Source organism: Erpetoichthys calabaricus, chromosome 3 (assembly GCF_900747795.2).
Source record: "Erpetoichthys calabaricus chromosome 3, fErpCal1.3, whole genome shotgun sequence".
Taxonomy (NCBI): domain Eukaryota; kingdom Metazoa; phylum Chordata; class Cladistia; order Polypteriformes; family Polypteridae; genus Erpetoichthys; species Erpetoichthys calabaricus.
In genome coordinates this window covers 19,633,978-19,656,888 of record NC_041396.2, presented here as the reverse complement: position 1 = coordinate 19,656,888, position 22,911 = coordinate 19,633,978, and the positions used below count along the sequence as shown (strand labels likewise).

At 44.3% G+C, this 22,911-nt stretch overlaps 1 protein-coding gene across 2 annotated transcripts in view; it reads left to right on the top strand.

Annotated features, from left to right (window-relative positions):
• The window catches only part of LOC114647789 (NADH-cytochrome b5 reductase 3), a 71,235-nt gene extending 55,239 nt beyond the window's left edge, over positions 1-15,996 (top strand). For both annotated transcript variants that reach the window (XM_028796426.2, XM_028796427.2), the window contains exons 8-9: positions 5,445-5,544; positions 15,133-15,996. In XM_028796426.2, coding sequence (XP_028652259.2) covers positions 5,445-5,544; positions 15,133-15,305 — 273 coding nt within the window. In that variant the 3' untranslated portion in view covers positions 15,306-15,996. The remainder of the gene's footprint in view (positions 1-5,444; positions 5,545-15,132) is intronic.
• The last annotated feature ends 6,915 nt before the right edge of the window (positions 15,997-22,911 follow it).

The following is a 22,911-nucleotide window of genomic DNA, read 5'->3' as shown; positions in this document are numbered from 1 at the left end:
AGAGCAGTTTGGCAGTATAGGAGTGGCACCGAGTGCCACATCAAGATGCAGAGAAGAGAAACAGAATAGGGGAGGTTTAGTAACAGTATAATATATTATTTATATTTTGTACAGATAACCTAACAAACAGAGATGCAGTATGCACAGCAAATCAGCAGCTCTAGTCAGGGTATGCTAGACTAAAGTCGTAAGTCTTCAGCCTGATTTAAAAGCTTAGGCCGAAGGGGAACCTCTTATATTATTAACCAGCAGACCATTCCACAGCTTTGGGGTCCTGTAACTAAAAGTTCAGCCTCCCACTGTTGTTTTATTTATCCTCAGAATCATTCTTAGGCCGTTCTTTTGAGATCTTAATGTGTGCTCTGGTTTGCAAGTACTGATAAGTTCAGATAAGTAAGCAGGGTCTTGGCCATTTAAGGCTTTATATGTTAAAAGCTGGATTTTGAAATCAGCTCTAAGCAAAACTGAGCAGTATAAGGACTTGAAAACTGGAGTTGTGTGTTTATACTTTTTGGTTTTTGTAATAATTCTTGCAGCAGCATTTTGAATCAGCTGAGCTGCATAAAGAATGATTTGAACAGCTAGTGAGTAACACATTTCAGTGTAAACCCTGAGAGCTGTTCAAATATGTCTGGATGAGGCATTAGGCAGAGTTAACTATTTTAACACTGAACGGAATTATATACTACTAGACATTAAGCCCGTTACAATAACGGGCGCTAGAACAGTAGTCCATAAACATTAGTAGGAACAGTCTATATTAAATGGCAAGGGACCTTTTACTTCATTAAATTTTTCCCGTAAAATGCCTGTAATTTTCTCTGACAGTAATACTGGCTTTGCTGTCCGTAAAATGCGTTTAATTTTCTGTCACAACGGTGGGCAATCAGCAGATTCTCCCCAGCAACTGATGTAATGTGCACGAAAATAAATCTACTTTTAAAAGTCATCGTATTGTAATATCATGAAAATTCGTATATTTAGGGAAACCCCTTCAATGACTGACACTTTACCGGGCCAAGCTTCTTAATCGCAAATCTGACATCCTTTAGAGTGAACACTTGCACAACAATGGGGAAGCTGGTCTCCGCGTCTCAGTACCCGATTGGATTTTTCGTGTTTTATGTTTTAGGTCTTGCCTCATTTACTGAAATCCAATTGGATCTGCAGAGTGATATTTTATAGGTCCCGCCCTCTCTGTCATGTGACGTGTCATGCGGCCTTTGAAGCCTCTGCTTTGAAGCATCGTACCGTGCCCCGCGCATGCGCACTTCACCAGAAGACACACACACACGGACACTGGATGCACACGTGGGTTTTATTAAAGAGGATAACATTACATTAGGACTAATATAGCAGGGTATATTGTAGCATAATGGCATAATAGGAGCTGCTGCCTCATGGACCGAGCATCTAAGATTTCAATTCCATGCTGAGTGGTTGCTTGGGTGGTGATTGTATGTTCTCCTCATGTATGTCTATGAGCTTTCCTTGAGAGTATTCCAGTTTTCCTGCCACATCTTGAGAGACATGCAAGTTAGACGAGTGACAGATAACACTAGAGTAATGAGTCTCTCCAATATGCATGAACAAGACCATTGAAAGTTGTGGTTAGAGAATTTTGGGAAATCAGCTAACTCAAACCCAGATAATGGCCATTATGTGTGTTGGCATTGTCATTTATTGTATGACCTGAAGCCAACTGGAGATTAAAAGAGAGAACCACACATTCACCCCCTGCTGTTCACCCCAAAGTAAAACTTTGAATCTTCACAAGTTTTTTTTTTTTTTTTTGTTAGTATTTCTCTTACTTACATTCTTGGTTTTACCGTAAATCTTAAAATGAAAGAAGAAAAAAATATCATTATTGGCATACTGGCGGCTCTGAGGCTAGGGATTTGCACTGGCAATCGGAAGGTTGCCAGTTCGAATTCCGTAAATGCCAGAAGAGACTCTGCTCAGTTGGGCCCTTGAGCAAGGCCCTTAACCTGCAATTGCTGAGCTCTTTGAGTAGTGAGAAAAGCGCTATATAAATGCAGAGAATTAATTAATATCAAAGAATTAATTAATTACTGGTCAGAAAATACTGCTCCACATCTGTAGAGTCTTTGCTTTGAATCCTAGCCTGCTCATTTTCTTTGTGGAATTGACCCGTGTCTCTCTGGGTTTCCTCCTGGTAGTCCTGTTTTCAGTCACACCTCCAAAGACATGCATACAGTCGGGGTCAAAAGTGTTGAGAATGACCCAAGTGTTGGTTTTCACCAAGTTTGCTGCTTCTGTGTTTTTAGATGTTTTTGTCAGATGTTTCTATGGTAGACTGAAGTAGAATTACAAGCAGTTCAGAAGTTTCAAAGGCTTTTATTGACATTGACATGAAGTTTATGCACCGAGTCCATATTTACAGTGTTTTCCCTTCTTTCTTTTTCAAGACTTCTGCAATTCGCCCTGGCAGGCTGTCTGTCTGTCAATCAACTTCTGGGCCAAATCCTGACTGATGGCAGCTGCCCATTCTTGCAAAGTCAATGTTTGGAGTTTGTCAGAATTTGTGGGTTTTTGTTTGTCCACCCGCCTCTTAAGGATTGACCACAAGTTCTCAATGGGGAGTTTCCTGGCCATGGACCCCAAATTTCGATGTTTTCTTCCCCGAGCCACTTAGTTCTCACTTTTGCCTTACGGCCCGGTGCTCCACCTTTCTGGATTGTTCATTGTTGGTCACCAAACTGTTCCTGGATGGTTGTTTGAAGTTGCTTTCAGAGGATGTTTTGGTCCCTGTGTTGTGAGTGAGCTCACTGCCTTGGCTGACATGAATGGTCTCAGGATGCTTTACAGTTGGCATGACACAAGACTGATGGTAGCACTGCACGCCTTTTCTTTCTTTCCAGACACCCCAAACAATCAGAAAGGGGATTCATCAGAGAAAATGACTTTTCCCCAGCAGTCCTCAGCTGTCCAATCCCTGTCCCTTTTACAGAATATCAGTCTGTCCCTGATGTTTTTCTTGGCTTCTTTGCTGCCCTTCTTGACACCCACCAGGCCATCCTGCAAAAGTCTTTGCCTCACTCATACCTGCCTGCTGCCATTCTTGAGCAAGTTCTGCACTGGTGGTGCCCGCAGCTGAATCAACTTTTGGAGACAGTCCTGGCGCTTACTGGACTTTCTTGGGTGCCCTGTAGCCTTCTTAACAACAACAGTGGAAATGTTTTTTTTTTTTTTGGGATTAAGTTCATTTTCACGGCAAAGAGGGATTTTGAAATGAATTGCAATTCATCTGATCGCTCTTCATATCATTCTGGTGTATATGTACAGTGCATCCGGAAAGTATTCTCAGCGCATCACTTTTTCCACATTTTGTTATGTTACAGCCTTATTCCAAAATGGATTAAATTCATTTTTTTCCTCAGAATTCTGCACACAACACCTCATAATGACAACGTGAAAAAAGTTTATTTGAGGTTTTTGCAAATTTATTAAAAATAAAAAAATTGAGAAAGCACATTTACATAAGTATTCACAGCCTTTGCCATGAAGCTAAAAATTGAGCTCAGGTGCATCCTGTTTCCCCTGATCATCCTTGAGATGTTTCTGAAGCTTCATTGGAGTCCACCTGTGGTAAATTCAGTTGATTGGACCTGATTTGGAAAGGCACACACCTGTCTATATAAGGTCCCACAGTTGACAGTTCATGTCAGAGCACAAACCAAGCATGAAGTCAAAGGAATTGTCTGTAGACCTCCGAGACAGGAATGTCTCGAGGCACAAATCTAGGGAAGGTTACAGAAACATTTCTGCTGCTTTGAAGGTCCCAATGAGCACAGTGACCTCCATCATCCGTAAGAGGAAGAAGTTCGAAACCAACAGGACTCCTCCTAGAGCTGGCCGGCCATCTAAACTGAGCGATCGGGGGAGAAGAGCCTTAGTCAGGGAGGTGACCAAGAACCCAATGGTCACTCTGTCAGAGCTCCAGAGGTCGTCTGTGGAGAGAGGAGAACCTTCCAGAAGGACAACCATCTCTGCAGCAATCCACCAATCAGGCCTGTATGGTAGAGTGGCCAGACGGAAGCCACTTCTTAGTAAAAGGCACATGGCAGCCCACCTGGAGTTTGCCAAAAGGCACCTGAAGGACTCTCAGACCATGAGAAAGAAAATTCTCTGGTCTGATTAGACAAAGATTGAACTCTTTGGTGTGAATGCCAGGCGTCACATTTGGAGGAAACCAGGCACCGCTCATCACCAGGCCAATACCATCCCTACAGTGAAGCATGGTGGTGGCAGCATCATGCCGTGGGGATGTTTTTCAGCAGCAGGGACTGGGAGACTAGTCAGGATAAAGGGAAAGATGATTGCAGCAATGTACAGAGACATCCTGGATGAAAACCTGCTCCAGAGCGCTCTTGACCTCAGACTGGGGCGACGGTTCATCTTTCAGCAGGACAACGACCCTAAGCACACAGCCAAGATATCAAAGGAGTGGCTTCAGGACAACTCTGTGAATGTCCTTGAGTGGCCCAGCCAGAGCCCTGACTTAAATTCGATTGAACATCTCTGGAGAGATCTTAAAATGGCTGTGCACCGACGCTTCCCATCCAGCCTGATGGAGCTTGAGAGGTGCTGCAAAGAGGAATGGGCGAAACTGGCCAAGGATAGGTGTGCCAAGCTTGTAGCATCATATTCAAAAAGACTTGAGGCTGGAATTGCTGCCAAAGGTGCATCAACAAAGTATTGAGCAAAGGCTGTGAATACTTATGGACATGGGATTTCTCAGTTTTTTTATTTTTATTAAATTTGCAAAACCCTCAAGTAAACTTTTTTCATGTTGTCATTATGGGGTGTTGTGTGTAGAATTCTGAGGAAAAAAATGAATTTAATCCATTTTGGAATAAGGCTGTAACATAACAAAATGTGGAAACAGTGATGTGCTGTGAATACTTTCCGGATGCACTGTAAATTGCCATCTTTAAAAACTTTCTGCAAAATTAACATTTATGTCATTCTCAAAACTTTTGGCCAAGACTACATCAGTTGGCCCTCCAGTGGACTGGTGTGCCATCCAGGGCTGGTCCTTGCCATGCATGCACCCAGGCTCTGGCCCCTTTTGCAATCCTGAACTGGACTGAGCAGGTCTAAGAATATTATTTAAGCACAGTTATATGAACATAATGTACCACATTTGACAAGAGTGTAGGGACCTTTTCTTGTTACAACTCAACACAATTTACAGTTGGCACATGATGAACTGGCATTTTAATCAGATTTTATCAAGACCTGCCCACTCAACAGGGTATGGAAAAACCAAAGAAATTTGGGCATTTTAGTGCGATCTGTTAAAAGAAGTAAGCGTTCTAACATCCCTGCTTTAGTAGACCCGCCTTCTCATTTTTTGACCCCATGTCACCTTCCTTGTGTCTTACTGTTGCCTCTCTTTATTTTATTTTCATTTTCATTAGACTCAGAATGATATCCTGCTACGTGATGAGCTGGAAGAGCTTCAGGTTCGACACCCGAATCGTTTTAAACTTTGGTTCACTGTGGACAATGCCCAGGGAGGTAAGCATTTAGAATGAGAAATACATTGAGAAATACAATGACATTTCATTCTACCATTTACTGACATTTTCAGTGATACTGATTGGACTAAACTGCTGTGTATGCCTTTTAAGCATTTAGACAAAGGTCACCACATCATCGGCTAACATCTTGGCAGGGCAGGCGAGGCTCCAGGCAGGTTCTTAAATGCTTTTTTTAAACACTAACATTCCAGAATGTGAAATAACCTACTTTCTTTCAACATGGCTTATAATTATGTATAGAATGAAAGCTCAGGCCAGGCTGAAAGTGAGTCAACCAGTGCTGTCACTTCTGGATATGGATTCACTTAGATGGATGATATAAATTTCAGCTCATTGTGCTGCGTTTCCAGACTTCAATTCCCATGCCAACCTGCAGGTGCCTTAATCAGGTGAGCCCTGAGGAACACTGCCAGCTGCGTGTGAGGGAATAACCTGCTCCTGGTAAACCCGTTCGCCCGGTCCTTCCATTATGGCCTCCTGGCCAGAAATGAAACCTTCTTTTATCTCAGCCAGAACACCTGTCCTTCCTTCCTGGCACCTGCTATATATATATATATATATATGTTACGGCCAACACCCGAAATCGGCCAAAGCGGGAAGTATCCGGACAAATCGGGAAATGGCCAATATCGCTGTACATTGACAGGCCAATGTCCGATCTTTTCCTCAATTTTGGGATTTGGCCAGCCAGTTTGCGAAAATGGCATGGGGCAATCGGCCAAAATCAGAAGAAAAAAGGCGTGAGCAGTGATTTCTTGCAGACTTAGTAGTAGTGCAATTGCATTGAGTTGTAGCCCTGGTGGCTCTTTTTCAGAAAGCGGACGCCACTTGGTTGTTTGTTTCACAATAATTAAGATTAGGTATATAAATAGGTTTCACATTTCTGTTATCATTTTAGCCCTAAAATAGTGACTTAACATCAGGGACCTATTTTATTGACATTAAGGTTAGTGTTTGGGCGAGGGGAAGGCTGTCTCAAGTGGTGTCCACTTTCTGAACAAGACCTGCCTTGAGCAGTCACTCGTGCAGAATGGAAAACTCACTTCTGAATCTGCATCTGAAAGTTTTTAAACATCTTCACACCTTGAGCAGACAGTCTTACATCAGTGCATCGGATTTTGGCCAGGGAGTTCTCGCCACTTCGTGAAATGGCCGGCCAAAGTAGCATATACACTGGTCATTTCTAGTAATTCCAACTTTGGCCACACCTCACAGCCAAAATGTGAAATGGCCGGCCAATTCGGGAACTGGCTGAACTTCAGGTTTTGGTCATAACACACACACACACACACATATATATATATATATATATATATATGTGTGTGTGTGTGTGTGTGTGTATATATATATATATATATATATATATATATATATATATATATATACTGTATGTATATAATATATATGTGTATATATGTACAGTGCATCCAGAAAGTATTCACAGCGCATCACTTTTTCCACATTTTGTTGTGTTACAGCCTTATTCCAAAATGGATTAATTTCATTTTTTTCCTCAGAACCACCCACACAATTCAGGTCGGGACTCATAGAATACGAATGCAACGAATGTAATTACTCTGGACCTACAGGCTGTCAAATAAACGAACCACACGCCGTGGCGCAGCGTAAAGGGGCCTCGTCTCTGATGCTGATGTCCGAGGTTCGATTTCCAAGAGGGGAGCAGTAGAGTGTGTACGCCTGATGAGCACAAATGAGGGCAAAACGTGTGTCGCGTACTCTTTGCATTATTTGATAGTAATGCAACATTCCATGATCTGCTTCTCGCTGGTCCACCGAATGGCAGACTAACCACAAGCGTTACCTGGTAGGTAACCACCCACACAATTCAGGTCGGGACTTGGACTACGAATGCAATGAATATATATATATGTATATATATATATATATACAAATACAAATTTGATGGCTGGCTGGACAAGGAAACAACTTCACGTTCGGCTGGACTTGTATGCTGGAAGAACCAGTAGAAGCTGAAAATTGGGAGTGTTTCCATTCCCCGTATGCCAGGTGTCAGTGGTCCTTGTATGGGAATCCATTTGGGAGACCCTAACAGGGCTGCCCTTCCGGACTCCATCTCCCAATCACCCCTGCGGGTGTCCCAACTAGGTTCCCATAGTTCAATAATGGTGGTGACATCAGTAAACCTAATGATTTGAACTGAAGGATCAGTGGACCTGCAGTCATTGGTGTACAAGGAATAAGGTATGGGGGGAAAGTACACAGCCTTGAGAGGCACATGTGTTAATATGGAGACAGTCTGAGAGGTGGGAGCCCACATGAACGTATTGTTTCCAGTTTACCAGAAAACTGTAAATCCATTTACAGATGGAAGGGTTTGGTTCAGTCTGTAAAAGTTTAGTTGGCAAAAGGTGTTGTTGTTACCTTCCCAGTCTACTTCTGGCCTGGGCGCTTAGTTTTGACAGACAGCTGTCTTCACTGGGACATTCAAGCACATTGATATTTTTTTTTACCCTTTTTCCAACTTCTACATGTGTATCACTTTGTCTCTTACTTCTGTTGAATGCTCTTCAGTCTTGATTTTCACATTGGATTCACAGCCTGGCAAATGACCCTAACTAACACAGAGTGATTTGTATATCCAGAAAATGTGACCTTTACTGTAATGGCTCACTGGTAGAAACTCATTATTCAGTTACGTCCAAATGAGAGGCAGATGGTCATGTTTGGGAACACTACGCCACTTTAAGCTCGTAGAGCTCAAGTATTTGAGTACTTGTGCAAGAAGCATGTTTCTAGTTTTATTTTTTACAAGCGACTGGGAGCCCGATCAAATCGGGCTACAAATTCTGCGTTTGTGAAATCAATACTTTCTCTGCAAAGAATTAATTTGTTTTTTAAGTCCCTGAAAAGATCTTGTTATCATGGCACTGATTTGTGCCTAAAATCCTTTGTGTCCGATTTCCACGATTTCTTTCAGTGTTAGTAGCATTTGTAGCCGCATGCTGCTCATCCGTTTGTTGTGTACGTCTGGTCACATTAGCAAGTCTACGTTCCTCATCAGTCATGTGACTTCGTTTTCTACGTATCCTTTCCGCGGCTGCTGCTGTTGTGGCTGCGTTGCGATCGTCACTCATTTCAGATCTGAGATCGGCTAAAATTTAAACAATGACCGTTATTAATACCCAGCCGTCATTACTCATGCTTCTAACTTGTATTGAGTCGAGGTATTGAAGCGAACACCATACATACGGATACTATCAAATTATATATAAGGATAAATATGCTTTTAACAAATTATATAAAAAGAACTGTCAATAAAAATACTTCCTAGAAGAATATGTACATGTATCTTTTGAAAACTATATTCTGTAATGGTGATAACTTCCAAAGGCACTTTGGCACGTCACATCTGAATAATTTTTTCCTTGATTTCCTGCCCCACAGTTTAAAATTACAAATCAAACATTTAATCATCAAAGTGCACATGGCAGACTTTCATGTCAGGGTCTTTGCATACATTTGGGTCACACTGTGTAGAAATGACACTTTTTCTACATGGTCCCCCCTTTTCAGGGCACCATAATATTTGTTGTTTGTGATTCCTCAGGTGTGTTTTATTGCTTCATAAGATACCTCAGCTTGCTTCTACCCTTTGGAGTCTGCAGTTGCCATTGTTCAACATGAGGATAAGAGCAGTGCCAATGAAAATCAAAGAACTCATTATAATTCTGCAAAAAAAAGAATAAACGAAAAGAGATATACACTCGGGCTACCTAAGTCAACTCAGCGGAGTATCATGAAGAAGAAAGAATGTACTGGTGAGCTCAGTAATCACAAAGAGACTGGTAGGCCAAGGAAGACGTCCACTGCTGATGACAGAAGAATTCTCACACTGCTAAAGAAACGCCTGTCTGACAAATCAGACACAGTCTCCAGGAGGCAGATGTGGACGTGACCGAGACGACTGTCAGCAGAAGACTTGATTAACAGAGAAACAGTGGAAGCCACCCTGCAATATGCAAGTCACTAGACAGCCACAAAAACAGGATGGCCAGATTACAGTTTGACTTCAAGAGCCTGCTGAATTCTGGGAGAAGGTGTTGTTGATGGACGAATACAAAGATGAGCCTGTATCAGAGTGATGGCAAGAGCCAAGTGTGGAGATGAAAAGGAATTGCCCAAGAACCAAAGCAGACCACCTCAGCTGTTAATGGTGGGTGGGAGTGTTATGGCATGGGTATGTGTGGCTGCCACAGGTCCTGGCACACTTATCTTCACTAATGGCAGTGTCACAGTGAATTCTGAGGTGTACAGAAATACCTCATCTGCTCAAGTTCCAGTAAATACTTTCAAACTCATTGGGCGGCGCTTCATCCTACAATAAGATAATGAAACAAACACACTACTGAGGCAACACAGGAGGTGTTTTAAAGCTAACAAATGGAAAATTCATGAATGGCTAAGCCAGTCACTCAATTTCAGTCCAATTGAGAAGACCTTCCATATTCTGAAGAGAAAACGTAAGGGGACAAGCCCCCCAATATAAGCAGGAGCTGAAGATGGCTGCATTAGAGGCTAGACAGAGCATCACCAGAGAAGACCCTCTGCACCCAGTGATGTCTATGAATTACAGACTTTCAGCAGTCTTTGCATGGAATCGTGACAAAGTCCTAAATGTGACAGCTTTAACTCTTTGAGGGCTGAATATTTTCTCCAAGAAACAGTTTCTGAAAAGCAATTGTTTCACACAGAAATCAACATAACACATCTGTTGCTGCATGCTGTGGCTGCCAGTTGGCCAAAAACATGCATCAGGCTTGCTGCCAGGCTGTCTTTGCGTGGCTGAGTCAAAGTCACAGTGCATTCCAATCTTGTTTCTACCTCTTATCATTGTTAAGTGGCAGTCCTCCCTGGCGAAACACTGTCAGTACAACGATTAGCTGGGGACCAATCAGCTGAAGCTGGAACCTCACATTCATTTTCAACCACTTGTATCAAAATCAGAGTTCGACAAGTCCAGTTCAGAGATAACAGGCAAAACGTCTTCCGCGGAGTGTTTTGCTTTACGCGTTCACTTTAATCCCTCGCCAAATGTCAGTGACATTTTTGCCGTTGTTTGCGCCTTGCTATTCACACGAGCGCAGGCGATCTCGGTCAAACCAATGAATCTAACTTTCCTTCCAGCAACGAGAGTCCAACTACAGTAAAACAGAACAGTTGGTTTTGTCAAAGTTTACAGTCGATTACCGTCGTCAACTCCTCCTTTTGACAAAAGTCAACCTCAGCCCTGAAAGAGTTAATAGACCCTGCCATTGCTGTGTACCAAACATTATGTTGCCCTGAAACTGGGGACGATGAATACAAAGTGTGGTCATTTCTACACAGTGTGATTGAATTGTATACAAATCTCCTTAAATGAAAGTTTGTCACGTGCACTTTTATTACGTCTTGAATTGTTTGATTTGTAATTTTAAACAGTCCAGCAGAGCTGGAAGTCAAGGAACAATGTGTCTTTGTCCCAAACATTATGGAGGGCGCTGTACACTGTATAGTGTAACAAGATTTTAAAGGAGAGACTCATTTGGAACATAGGACTTTTCTTGGGTGGTACCCCTATTTAATGGGTGTTCCTTTGCAGAACTTCACACTTCCTTGTGCCATCATGTTGATGTCTTTTCTTTTAGCTTGCCCACTTCTTGCCAACTGGCAGGCCACACAAATACTATCTATTTACAGTCAAGTGAAAAAGTAAGTACACCCCATATTTGAACAGGCAACCATTAGATCTTCATGTGAATAGTGCCTAGAAGTAAAAGTGATATACTTGAACAAATGATACAACAATATTGACATGCTGTGTTTATTTTCATAATCTAGATAAGAACAAAGATGGCAGATTTGTCATGTGGAAAAAGTAATTACACCCCGTTATTATCACCATTTCAAATCCATGCAATTGGAATAAGTTGTTCCAGATGAGGTGTCAAAGATTAAAAGCTCTTTAGAGTGTTTCTAGGTAGATGCTGTCTTATTTAAGAGGTCTGGTGTACTCTTTGCCATTGATGGGTGTGGTGCCATCATGCTAGACCAGTCTAAGGCCCCCAGAAAGAAGGTTTTGTCAGGCAAGGAATTTAAAAAGATCGACAAATTATTTGAGATCAATCATTCCACTGTAGGGGAAATCATCTGCAAGTGCTTTCGATTTTAAACAACTACTAATTTGTCCAGCACTGGCTGGCCCACCACATTCAGCAGAAGAGCTGACCATTTGATACTAAAAGAAGTCTCCCCAAAAAAAACAAAATGTCCCCACAGGATCTGCAGGTAACTCCTACAATAGTTGTTATAGAAGTGCATACATCTACAATAAGAAAGAGATGTACAAATTTGATCTTCATGTAAGGTGTGCCAGAAGAGGCCTTTGCTGTCCATAAGGAACATTAGTGCAAGGTGACAGTTTGTTCTTGAATATCTAGGCGAAGACCAGGCCTTCTGGAACGAGGTGATCTGGACAGTTGAATCAAAGGTAGAATTGTTTGATCGCAATAGACATGTTTGGTGCAAACTGAAGACAGCATTTCAGGAGAAGAGCCTCATACCTTCTGTGAAGCATGGTGATTGGCATTTTCTGTTTTGGGGCCTGGGCAGCTTGCAGTCATGGATTCAACTGTCAGTTCTGCATCATATCAAACTGTGCTTGAGGAGAATGTGAAGCCATCTGGAAATTGAAAGTGATCTGGAAATGGACCTTTTCAGCACAAGAATGATCGGAGCCACACTAGCAAATACACCTAGGAATTGGCCTGAAACGAAGAAAGGGAGGGTGGTGGACTGGCGTAGTCAAAGCTCTAAGTTAAATCCAATTGAAATGTTTTGGGGGCATTTGAAATGGGCAGGACATGTAAGGAAACCCACAAACATATTACAAATTAAGGAATTTTGCATGAAGGAACGATCAAAAATTTCACCGAGTTGACGTCAAAGTTTGGTGGGCAGCTGTGCAAAATGCTTACAAGAAGCCACTTCTGCTAAAAGGGGGCAGTACCAGATTCGGAACCCATGTGGTATACTTTTTCCCCCCCAGTAGACCGTTACATCTATTGATTTTTTTGTTGAGCAGATGATAGAACAAAACATTCCACATGCCTACCCCGAGGGGCCTGGGACCCAAGTGCTGCTGTGTAGCAGGTGACGCCTCAGCACCACACCAGTTCCGATCCCCAACAAGCCTAAGCCCATTGGCTCTCCGATGGTTTTGACTGTTCCTGGGATGAGACTCCCGAGGGTTTTCCCTACATTCCCTTCATAATGCAAGCAGCCTTCCTATGGGCGGCTACAGCAGAGCTACTCCCATGGAGTCGTCTCAGACTGGTGGGTTGGTGGGCTGGGTGTTAGTCAGGGTCGTGGTGTCCAGCAGCTCTGGGCCATCTGTTGGTGAAGAGAGATACACTGATCTTGACTTTGCCGACAATGTTGTGATCTTCACGGAGTCAATGGAGGCTCTGATCGTGGCGCTCAAGAGATTGAGCGAGGGGTCTGAGTGTCTGGGCTTGCGAGGGTCCTGATAAAAACCAACAGCCAGGCCTTTAATGACCTCTTGGGTGCGGCCATCAGCAGTGTGTCTGTCTGTGGAGAGAGTGTCAACCTCATCGAGAGGTTTATTTACTTCGGCAGTGACATTCATGTCTCCGGTGACTCTTCCTATGATGTCAGTTGACGGATTGGGAGAGAATGGGGGTGTCATGAGGTTGCTGGAAAGGGGTGTGTGGCGCTCACGATATCTCTGCAAAAAGATGAAGGTCCAAGTCTTTAGAGTCCTGGTGCTTCCTGTCTTGCTATATGGTTGTGAGACATGGACGCTATCCAGTGACCTGAGACGAAGACTGGACTCCTTTGGTACTGGGTACCGCTGGTTTAACTTTTTGTCAGATGAGTGGTTGCTCATGGAGCCCCGAATGACGCACATTATCTGCATTGTGAGGGAGCGTCAGTTACGGCACTTACAGCCATATGACGCGATTCCCCAAGTGTGATCTGTATGGAAGGATCCTCATTGTTGAGGACCAGAGTGGCTGGACCAGGCCAAGGGGTGCACACACAACCCCAGGCTGTGGCAGGCTTGCGGATGCATTTGCCAATAAGGAGTACCATGTCGATGTGCATTTGCTAGAAGAAGATGCCCATTTCCAACACTGAATGTGATTGGATCGTTTACGCATCTATCAAGGTATGCACTATATTTATTTCGTTTCTATCGTTTCATTATTACGTGAGTAACACATCATAACTCAGGGCCACACCTGTTAGAATCTCCCTGTAATCTATTCTGACATTTTGCTTTGTAGTTTGTACTATTACTATTGTGCTGTTGTGTTGTATTCCTTCCTGGGTACCACTGGTTTGCCTTTGTGTTGCTCACAGAGTCCCGAACGAGGCACATTACCTGCATTGTGAGGGAGCATTAGTTACGGCACTACGGCCATATGGCGCAATTTCCCGAGGGTGGTCCGGCTCGTAAGATCCTCATTGTTGAGTACCTGAGCAGCTGGACCATACCAAGGGGATGCCCACACAACACCAGGCTGCAGCAGATAGAGGGTTATTTCCGGAGGGTGTGACTGAACCGCATGTCTGCCTGGGGGGGTTGCCAACCAAGATCCCAAGCTGTTTTGTTGTGTGGTGGGTGGGGCAACAAGCTGTACCAGTGCATGCCCCCCAACCTGACCTAAAGTGTAAATTTTCTTTGTGATTCTATTCAAGTCTCAAGAGCCAGGTTCTGTAGCCGAGGATCGGACCGCCAAGGTCCCTGCCTTCGGCCACCACCCAACTCACACTGCACCCGACCTCCTTGGCCCCTCCCATAGGTGGTGAGCCCATGGGAAGGGGGACCCACGTTGCCTCTTCGGGCGAAATACAAGCGGCTGAAATGAGTTTCCTCCTCCGGGTGTCTGGGCTCTCCCTTAAAGATAGGGTGAGAAGCTCAGTCATCCAGGAGGGGCTCAGAGTAGAGCCGCTGCTCCTCTGCATCGAGAGGAGTCAGATGAGGTGGCTCGGGCATCTGATCAGGATGCCTCCTGGACTCCTCCCTGGTGAGGTGTTCTGGGCACGTCCAACTGGGAGGAGGCCCCGGGGAAGACCCAAGACACGCTGGAGGGACTATGTCTCCCGGCTGGCCTGGGAATGCCTCGGGATTCTCCCGGAAGAGCTAGAAGAAGTGGCCGGGGAGAGGAAAGTCTGGGCATCTCTGCTCAAGCTGCTGCCCCCGCGACCCGACCTCGGATAAGCGGAAGAGGATGGATGGATTCTATTCAAGTAGATCACCTTTGTCTGTAGGCACTGTTTGCATGAAGATCTCATGGTCTGCCTGTTCAAATATGTTGAAAAAGTCAAGTTTCCGTGGGGTGTACTTAGTTTCTCAGATGATGATATCTTAAATTGTACTTAAAATACAGCAAAGGATTAAACTGTCAGGTAAATTATCATCATCTGACTCCATCGAGCCCCTATTTCATTTTTACCTTCTAGAGCAGGACCTTGTTGGATGCCAGTTTAACTTTTTTCTTCTCTTCTTTTAAACCCACAGAATGGGAGTACAGCAAGGGTTTTGTCAATGCAGACATGATTCAGGAGCATCTTCCTCCTCCGGCTTACGACACCCTCATCCTGATGTGTGGGCCCCCACAGATGATCCAGCTTGCCTGCAGCCCTAGCCTAGACAAGCTTGGCTACCCACTGGCACAGCGATTCACCTTCTAGCTGATGCAGTCTGCCGTCTGTCGTCCGTCATCTTTTTGTTCTCGGTGACAGAGAGAATTCTGGGTAATGGGAAATGAGAGTGTTTTGTCTGTAGATGTCTTCCAGAGTATCTGAAGGCTGAGTCAGTGAAGTCGGCCTTGCCTGTTGAATTCAAGGCGGCTGTATTAGTCATAAATATAATTTAGCCATCTTAGAGGGTGTGTTCGTTTGAAGATGTAACTTTATAAATTGCAAACGTATATTGCCTATACACTCATTGGGGATTATTCTGAACTATTTATTTGTATACTGTATATTTTTCATTTACATCAGTATGCGCAGGCAGTTTTTGGGAAGTGCAAAGCTGTTGCCCATCCCTTGATAAAGCCCACCATTTCAAGCACTTGGATCTAACTCAGAATTGATATGCTCACTTGCTGTTGTAATAAGTGCTTTGGGCTTTCATTTTCTTGACTCGTATCAAGTGGGAGGATTTTTGAGTGAAGGCTATGTGCCTGTTTTGCAGTGTTCATGCAATAAGAATTGAAAAAATAAAAAACCAGAACCCACATTTGCACTGCTGCCAAGCAGTAGAAGCGGCCCTGTTTCTGCTCAATGTCTAAAACATCATCTGTTTGTCAGTGAGTGCGGCCTTACTGCAAATGGCCGTGTCAACCACATGCCGTACCAATAAATAATGGGGTGTGCATAACCCAGCGGCTGTGCGCTTCTTTGGTTTGTTCTTTTCTGAACTGGCGGTAGAAAGTGAATGTTTGATTAATTTATAATTTAAGGTTGTGATGTCCGTTGCGCTGCTGCCTCGCAGTTAGGAGACCTGAGGTTTGCTTCCCGGGTCCTCCTTGCGTGGAGTTTGTACGTGCTCCCCGTGTCTGTGCGGGGTTCGTCCCACAGTCCAAAGACATGCAGGTGAGGTGCAAAGACGATCCTAAATTGTCTCTAGTGTGTGCTTGGTGTGTAGGTGTATGTGTGTGCGTGTGCCTTGAAGTGGACTGGCGCCCTGCCTGGGATTTACTCCTGCCTTGTCCTGGGATTGGCTCCAGCAGACCTCCGTGACCCTGTTAGGATATAGTGGGTTGGATAATGGACGGATGGATTGATGGTTGGTTGTGATGCCCAGTGTGCCCACAACGTTGGCATTGCCCTGCTTCCCAGGGGCATTGATAGTCACAACCAAAGACAAGCCAGGTCAAGATAATAAATAAGCACAAGACTTACTTATCAAAAGTAGTTAACAGTTGTTGCAGGTGGCTGGGGGTCAGACCCAACCAGGATGCTTCGAAGGACCTAGAGGCAGACTATACATCCCCCAGACCCCAAGGGGGCAACCACCCTGGTTAGTGTGGGGACCACGGTGATGGAGCATGGAGGCTCAAACCCACTGGGGCCCATGGCCATCGCCGGTGGGCACCCCGAGCCTCATAGAGCCTGGGATGTCTGCACAACCTTTCCAGGTGTGGCAGAGGACCTTCCAGGTATGCCCAAATGTGCTCCAGGTGCTCATGCGGCACTTCCTCCCCACCAGGAAGTGCTGCCGAAATAACATCTGGGAGCACCTGGAGCACATCTGGGTCAGAATAAAAGGGGCCGCCTTCCTACAGTCGAGGAGTCAAGAGTCGGATGCAGGAGGACGAAGCTCCAGAAAGAGGAAGAAAGGCAGCCCACGAACATTTAAAGGCCCGTGTAAGGGTGACTGGTGTGGGGCACTGTGTGTGTGCAGAGTTTAACTGTAAATAAACCGGGTGTTTTATAGAACTGCCGGTGTCTGCACTGCGGGCTACTTCTCACACAGTTTATTAAAATTCAAGTTCATTCATAAATGTGCAAACAGTGCAATTAAAAATTGTGCTATCAAAAACTAATAAAATTGTCTTGGGGAGCCCAAATTCAATAAATACCGTGCCCTTTATAATGATTGAGATAATGACACATTTTTCCTTGATTTACCCCTCTGCTCCTCAGTTTAAAATTGCAAATCAAACATATCATTAAAGTGCATATTGCAGGCTAGCTTTCATTTGAGGGAATTTCAGTCAGCACTTTTTTCTACATGGTCCCCCCATTTTAGGGGTGGCACCATAATGTTTGGGGGACAGCAATGGCAGGTCTATTAAAGCCATTGTCATATGTAGGACTTTGTTTCATATCCTTTACATGCAATGACTGCTTTGAGTCTGTGATTCATAGATATCACCAGGTGCCAAGGATCTTCTCTGGTGATGCTCTGCCAAGCCTCTCAGGCAGCCATCTTCAGCTCTTGCTTGTTTTGGAGGCTTGTCCCCTTTAAGTTTTCTCATCAGCACATGGAAGGGCTGCTCAATTGGATTTAAATTGAGTGACTGGCTTGACCATTCAAGAATTTTCAATTTTTTAGCTTTGACAGACTCCTGTGTTGCCTCATCAGTATGTTTGGATCATCATCTTGTTGTTAGGATGAAGTGCCGTCCAAGGAGTTTGAAAGCATTTACTGGAACTTGAGCAGATCAGATGTTTCTCTTCACCTCAGAATTCATAGTGCCATCAGCAGTTCCATCGTCAATGAAGAGACGTGTGCCAGGACCTATGGAAGCCATACACACCCAAGCCATAACACCCCCAGCACTGCCATGTTTAACAGATGAGGTGGTCTGCTTTGGATCTGTTTCCTTAAGAGGCATTAGCTCTCTGGAAATGTGTTCTTTTCAATTGCAGCGTTTTAATTAACCTGAATTTAAATAATTATAAATAAAAAAGGTATTATCCCTCCCCAGCATGCAATATGACGGTTACAAGATTACACGAGAAGTTTACAGGATAATTTAGCTCTTTACTGACGGGTTCACGCGGTATTACAGACGGGAAGTTTATGACAGACTCTATCAAGCGATGTGGGGGTCTTCACCTACGCAATCTGCCATCTTTCGTCGCCACGCTGAAAGGATTTTCACCGGACGGAAGACATAATCTTCCGCCCAGCAGCCTCAAAGTGTGTTGCCGTAGGTCCATCCTTATATTCTGGTTGCTCCATGTGCAGGCTCCTTCTCTTGATCCAAACAAGGACAGGAAAGGACTCAAACCCCACCTTCAAAAATACAGGAATAGCACAATGCCTACATACAGTTCTCATTCTCCCAACAAGGAAAGAGGATGGTGTGCTGACAGAAGACAGAAATATATTAGTCTGTCTTTAGGCTGACTATTCAATTCTCCAGTTGTCTTTGGCTCTCTAGTCCTGTGCTTGGCTCGGCAATTCTAAATGCTGATGCTGTACCCCTGTGTACCATACTTGGTCTGCCTGTATGAAGGAGTCCATAACAGTGGGCACAGAGAACAGTGACATTAAACTTAATAACAAAACATATTATAACAGGATCTCAGGCAGTTCCTTTTGGTCTTCATGCTTTGCTGTTACCATCACTCTGATGCAGGTTTATCTTTGTCTCAACTGTCCACAAGAACTTTTCCCAGAATTCGGCAGGGTCCTTTAAGTCCTTTTTCTCAAACTGTAATCTGACCATCCTGTTTTTGTGGCTAACTAGTGGTTTACATGTTGCAGTGTGGCCTCTGTGTTTCTTCTTCTGCTGATAGTCGTCTCTGACACCCACACATCGGTCACCTGAAGTCTGTTTCTGATCTCTCGGACAGGCATTTGGGGCTTTTTCTTGACCGTAGTGAGGATTCTTCTGTCATCAGCAGTGGAGGTCTTCCTTGGCCTACCATTCCCTTTGTGATTACTGACGTCACCAATGTGTTCTTTCTTCTTCATGATATTCCAGACAGTTGATTTGGTCATCATAAGGTTTTATTTATGCATCCAATGGTTTTATTCTTGTTTATCAGCTCAGCTCTGCCCCCTGCTCGCTTCGCTCGCCTACCCCCGGCGTTGGGTATCCTGAGATACATTAGTCGAGCTCGTTCGTTTTGGAGCCGTGCCCGCTTTGCCCACGGCATTTCAGACGCGCGTTGTAGGCACCTGCGTTCATTGATTTTATCCAGGCGGGCTCGTGTTTGTATATCCGTCAGTTGAGGTCATTCATTTTGAACCCGTGCCTGCTTTGCCTCCACAGTGTCAGACGCGCGTTGTAGGCACCTGCGTTCATTGATCTTATCTAGGCGGGCTCGTGTTTGTATCGTTGAGCTGTATTGTGTTTGAATTTGGTGTAAAGCGTTCAGTGGTTTGTACAATCCCAAGCAGCACATTATTCCTAACTTCACTCCGCAGTAGTGCCACTCACAATATGGCGGTGACGCCTGCGCCTTCACTCCACAGTAGTGCCACTTACAATATGGCGGTGACGCCTGCGCCTTCACTCCGCAGTAGTGCCACTCACAATATGGTGGCGACGCCTGCGCCTTTCGTACTATCTTTGTGGACCTGTGGGGCCTCCGTAGCCTCTCACGTTTGACTCAGGGGTGCAGCGCAGAATCCTCTTTTGTGTGTGGCTGTGTCGTTAGTCGTTAGCTATGGGCGCGTTGTTGCTTCATTTCTCATTCACGTTAGTTGAGCTCTTTTGCTCTTGGGCTGTGACTCCTTCGTTCGCGGTGATAAGACTTTGCTTGCGGTGTATGAGACACGCGCTTGCGCAGTACGTCTCATGGTCCCATCGCCGTGTACCTGCATCCATATCCGGTTTATTCTCGGTTAGTAATATGGATAATGGCTTCTTTGACTTTCATTAGCACAACACTTCTCCTCATGTTGACCAATGACTCCAAAGGGTAGAAGCAAGCCGAGGTATCTTATGAAGCAGTGAAACCCACCTGAGGAATCACAAACACCTGTGACGCTAATTGTCCCATGCATTATGGTGCCCTGAAATGGAGAGATCTGAGTAGAAAAAGTGTTGTCATTTCTACATATTGTGATCAAAATGAATGCAAATCCCCTTAAATGAAAGTGCAGTGTGTGCTTTAATCATATCTGACTTGTTTGATTTGTAATTTGAAACTGTGGAGCAGAGTGGAAAATCAAGGACCAAATGTGTCTTTGTTCCAGACATTATGGAGGGCATTGTATGTTAAAATCCAAATTGTAAAGTTAAAATGACAAATGTTCCATCTTTCTCTTCCTCTGCCCTCCTCAGAACCCATGGGTATTCCCACAGTTGCAGCTCACTGCATCCCTCCGATCAGCCATCTCAGCCAGTACCCGTAGATCTGGAGCTGCTCCCTTCATCGGTCATCATAACTATTAGGGTGCCGTGCCCTCTCTTGGATGCTGCAGCATCAGGATCCCATCCTTCCACCTACACTCGTGGCTTCTCTCGCAAGCTGTGCCCTTCAGCGTCATCATCTTCTGAGAGCACAACCACCTCTCAGAGCTCCTCCAGCCCTCCGTCCTGCTCCCCATAAACTCTTCGTCAGTGTGGCACTGTCCAATTCATCATACTCAATTTACCCCTCCCATAGTAGCGGTCCTTTCTTTCATTTTCGTTTCTTCTTTTCTTCTGTGTCTCCTTTCTGCCTTAACCATTTATGCACCTTTTTATGCTATTGCACAGCTGCCACCCAGCAATCATCGGGTAATGACAGCATAAACTGGCACGTGTGGCCCAACTTGAGCAACGCGGAGTGTGCCACTACTAAAAAAAAAATTAAAACACCTTGCACCCCTTAACTAATTTCACGACAAGAGTGCAAGAATTGAGGCCTAACTGACACTCTACTCAGCTTTACCAGTGTTCTTTAAGTTATGTGCCCAGTATTCGTGAGTGTAAGTGTGTCCAGTGCCCCAGGTCTGGTTACTTCCTTGTAGTTAATGGTGCCAGGATCCTGAATTGGATAAGCAAGTTGTAAAGTGAATGAATGATTGTAGATTGCCCAGTGATGGAGGTAGCCATCTTCGAGTGTTTCTCTCCAATACCGTAATGATAACATTTTATTTATATGGCACCTTGCCCGTGTATCTTGTGTATGACTAGCATGTTGACTTCTGTCTCATTCTTGTTGTGTTCCTCTCTTGTGTTTCTCGCTACCAGGAATGTCTCGTCTCCTTCTGAATGAGATTAAGTGGTGTGTGATTGTCATGAAGAAGGGTGTGATTGGGAAGAATGGCCTACCTGATCTGAACCCAAGTGGTGTTTTGTTGTTGCACTTCTGAACCTAAGGGTGTTTCTAAAGGTATGCAGCACCAGAGTACCCTGGGCCAGGGGTGTCGAACTCCAGTCCTGGTGGGCCACAATGGCTGCAGGTTTTCATTCTAACCCTTTTCCTAATCAGTGACCAGTTTTCACTGTTAATTAACTTCTTTTTCTGCTAATTAAATGGCAGCCAAACAGAAATGAGACATGAAACGAGCCAACAGATGAGCAGCTAAACTGGCATTTCAAACTCCAACCAGTTTCATTCCAACAGTTTCTTAATGAGAAGCCAATTCTCGCTGTTAATTAGAGCCGTTATTGAATATCAGGACTTGTTGCTGCTCTCATTCTGCCACAGCAGACAGTTGATTGTTTTTTCTAAGACCATTGTCAAGATGTTTTGGTGACCTGAGCAGACCAACATGACCGATACCTTCACCTTTCTTTATTTTCAGGTGAGCTGGTCATGTGGCGGCTTGTTTTGTGTCTCATTAGTGTTCGGCTGCTAATTAAGGAAAAAGAAACAACTGCGCGGGTGTTGAACTCCAGGCCTGGAGGGCCGCAGTGGCTGCAGGTCTTCATTCTCACCCTTTTCCTAATCAGTGACCAGTTTTTGCTGCTAATTAACTCCTTTTCCATTCATTTTAATAGCCCTGTTTGTAAGGATTCAGTCCTTTGAATTGATTCTTTTCTTCATTAAATGACAACCAAACAGAAATGAGATGTGAAACGAGCCAACAGATGAGCAGCTAAACTGGGGCTTCAAACTCCAACCAATCTCTTAATGAGAAGCTTATTCTTGCTGTTAAACTTAATAACAAAACATATTATAACAGGATCTCAGGCAGTTCCTTTTGGTCTTCATGCTTTGCTGTTACCATCACTTTGATGCAGGTTTATCTTTGTCTCGACTGTCCACAAGAACTTTTCCCAGAATTCAGCAGGGTCCTTTAAGTCCTTTTTCACAAACTGTAATCTGACCATCCTGTTTTTGTGGCTAACTAGTGGTTTACATGTTGCAGTGTGGCCTCTGTGTTTTTTCTTCTGCTGATAGTCGTCTCTGACACCCACACATCGGTCACCTGAAGTCTGTTTCTGATCTCTCAGACAGGCGTTTGGGGCTTTTTCCTTGACCGTAGTGAGGATTCTTCTGTCATCAGCAGTGGAGGTCTTCCTTGGCCTACCATTCCCTTAGTGATTACTGACCTCACCAATGTGTTCTTTCTTCTTCATGATATTCCAGACAGTTGATTTCGGTCATCCTAAGGTTTTATTTATGCATCCAATGGTTTTATTCTTGTTTATCAGCCTCATAATGGCTTCTTTGACTTTCATTGGCACAGCTGTTCTCCTCATGTTGACCAATGACAACTACAGATTCCAAAGGGTAGAAGCAAGCCGAGGTATCTTATGAAGCAATGAAACCCACCTGAGGAATCACAAACACCTGTGACGCTAATTGTCCCAAACATTATGGTGCTCTGAAATGTGGGGGTCTGAGTAGAAAAAGTGTTGTCATTTCTACATATTGTGACCAAAATGAATGCAGA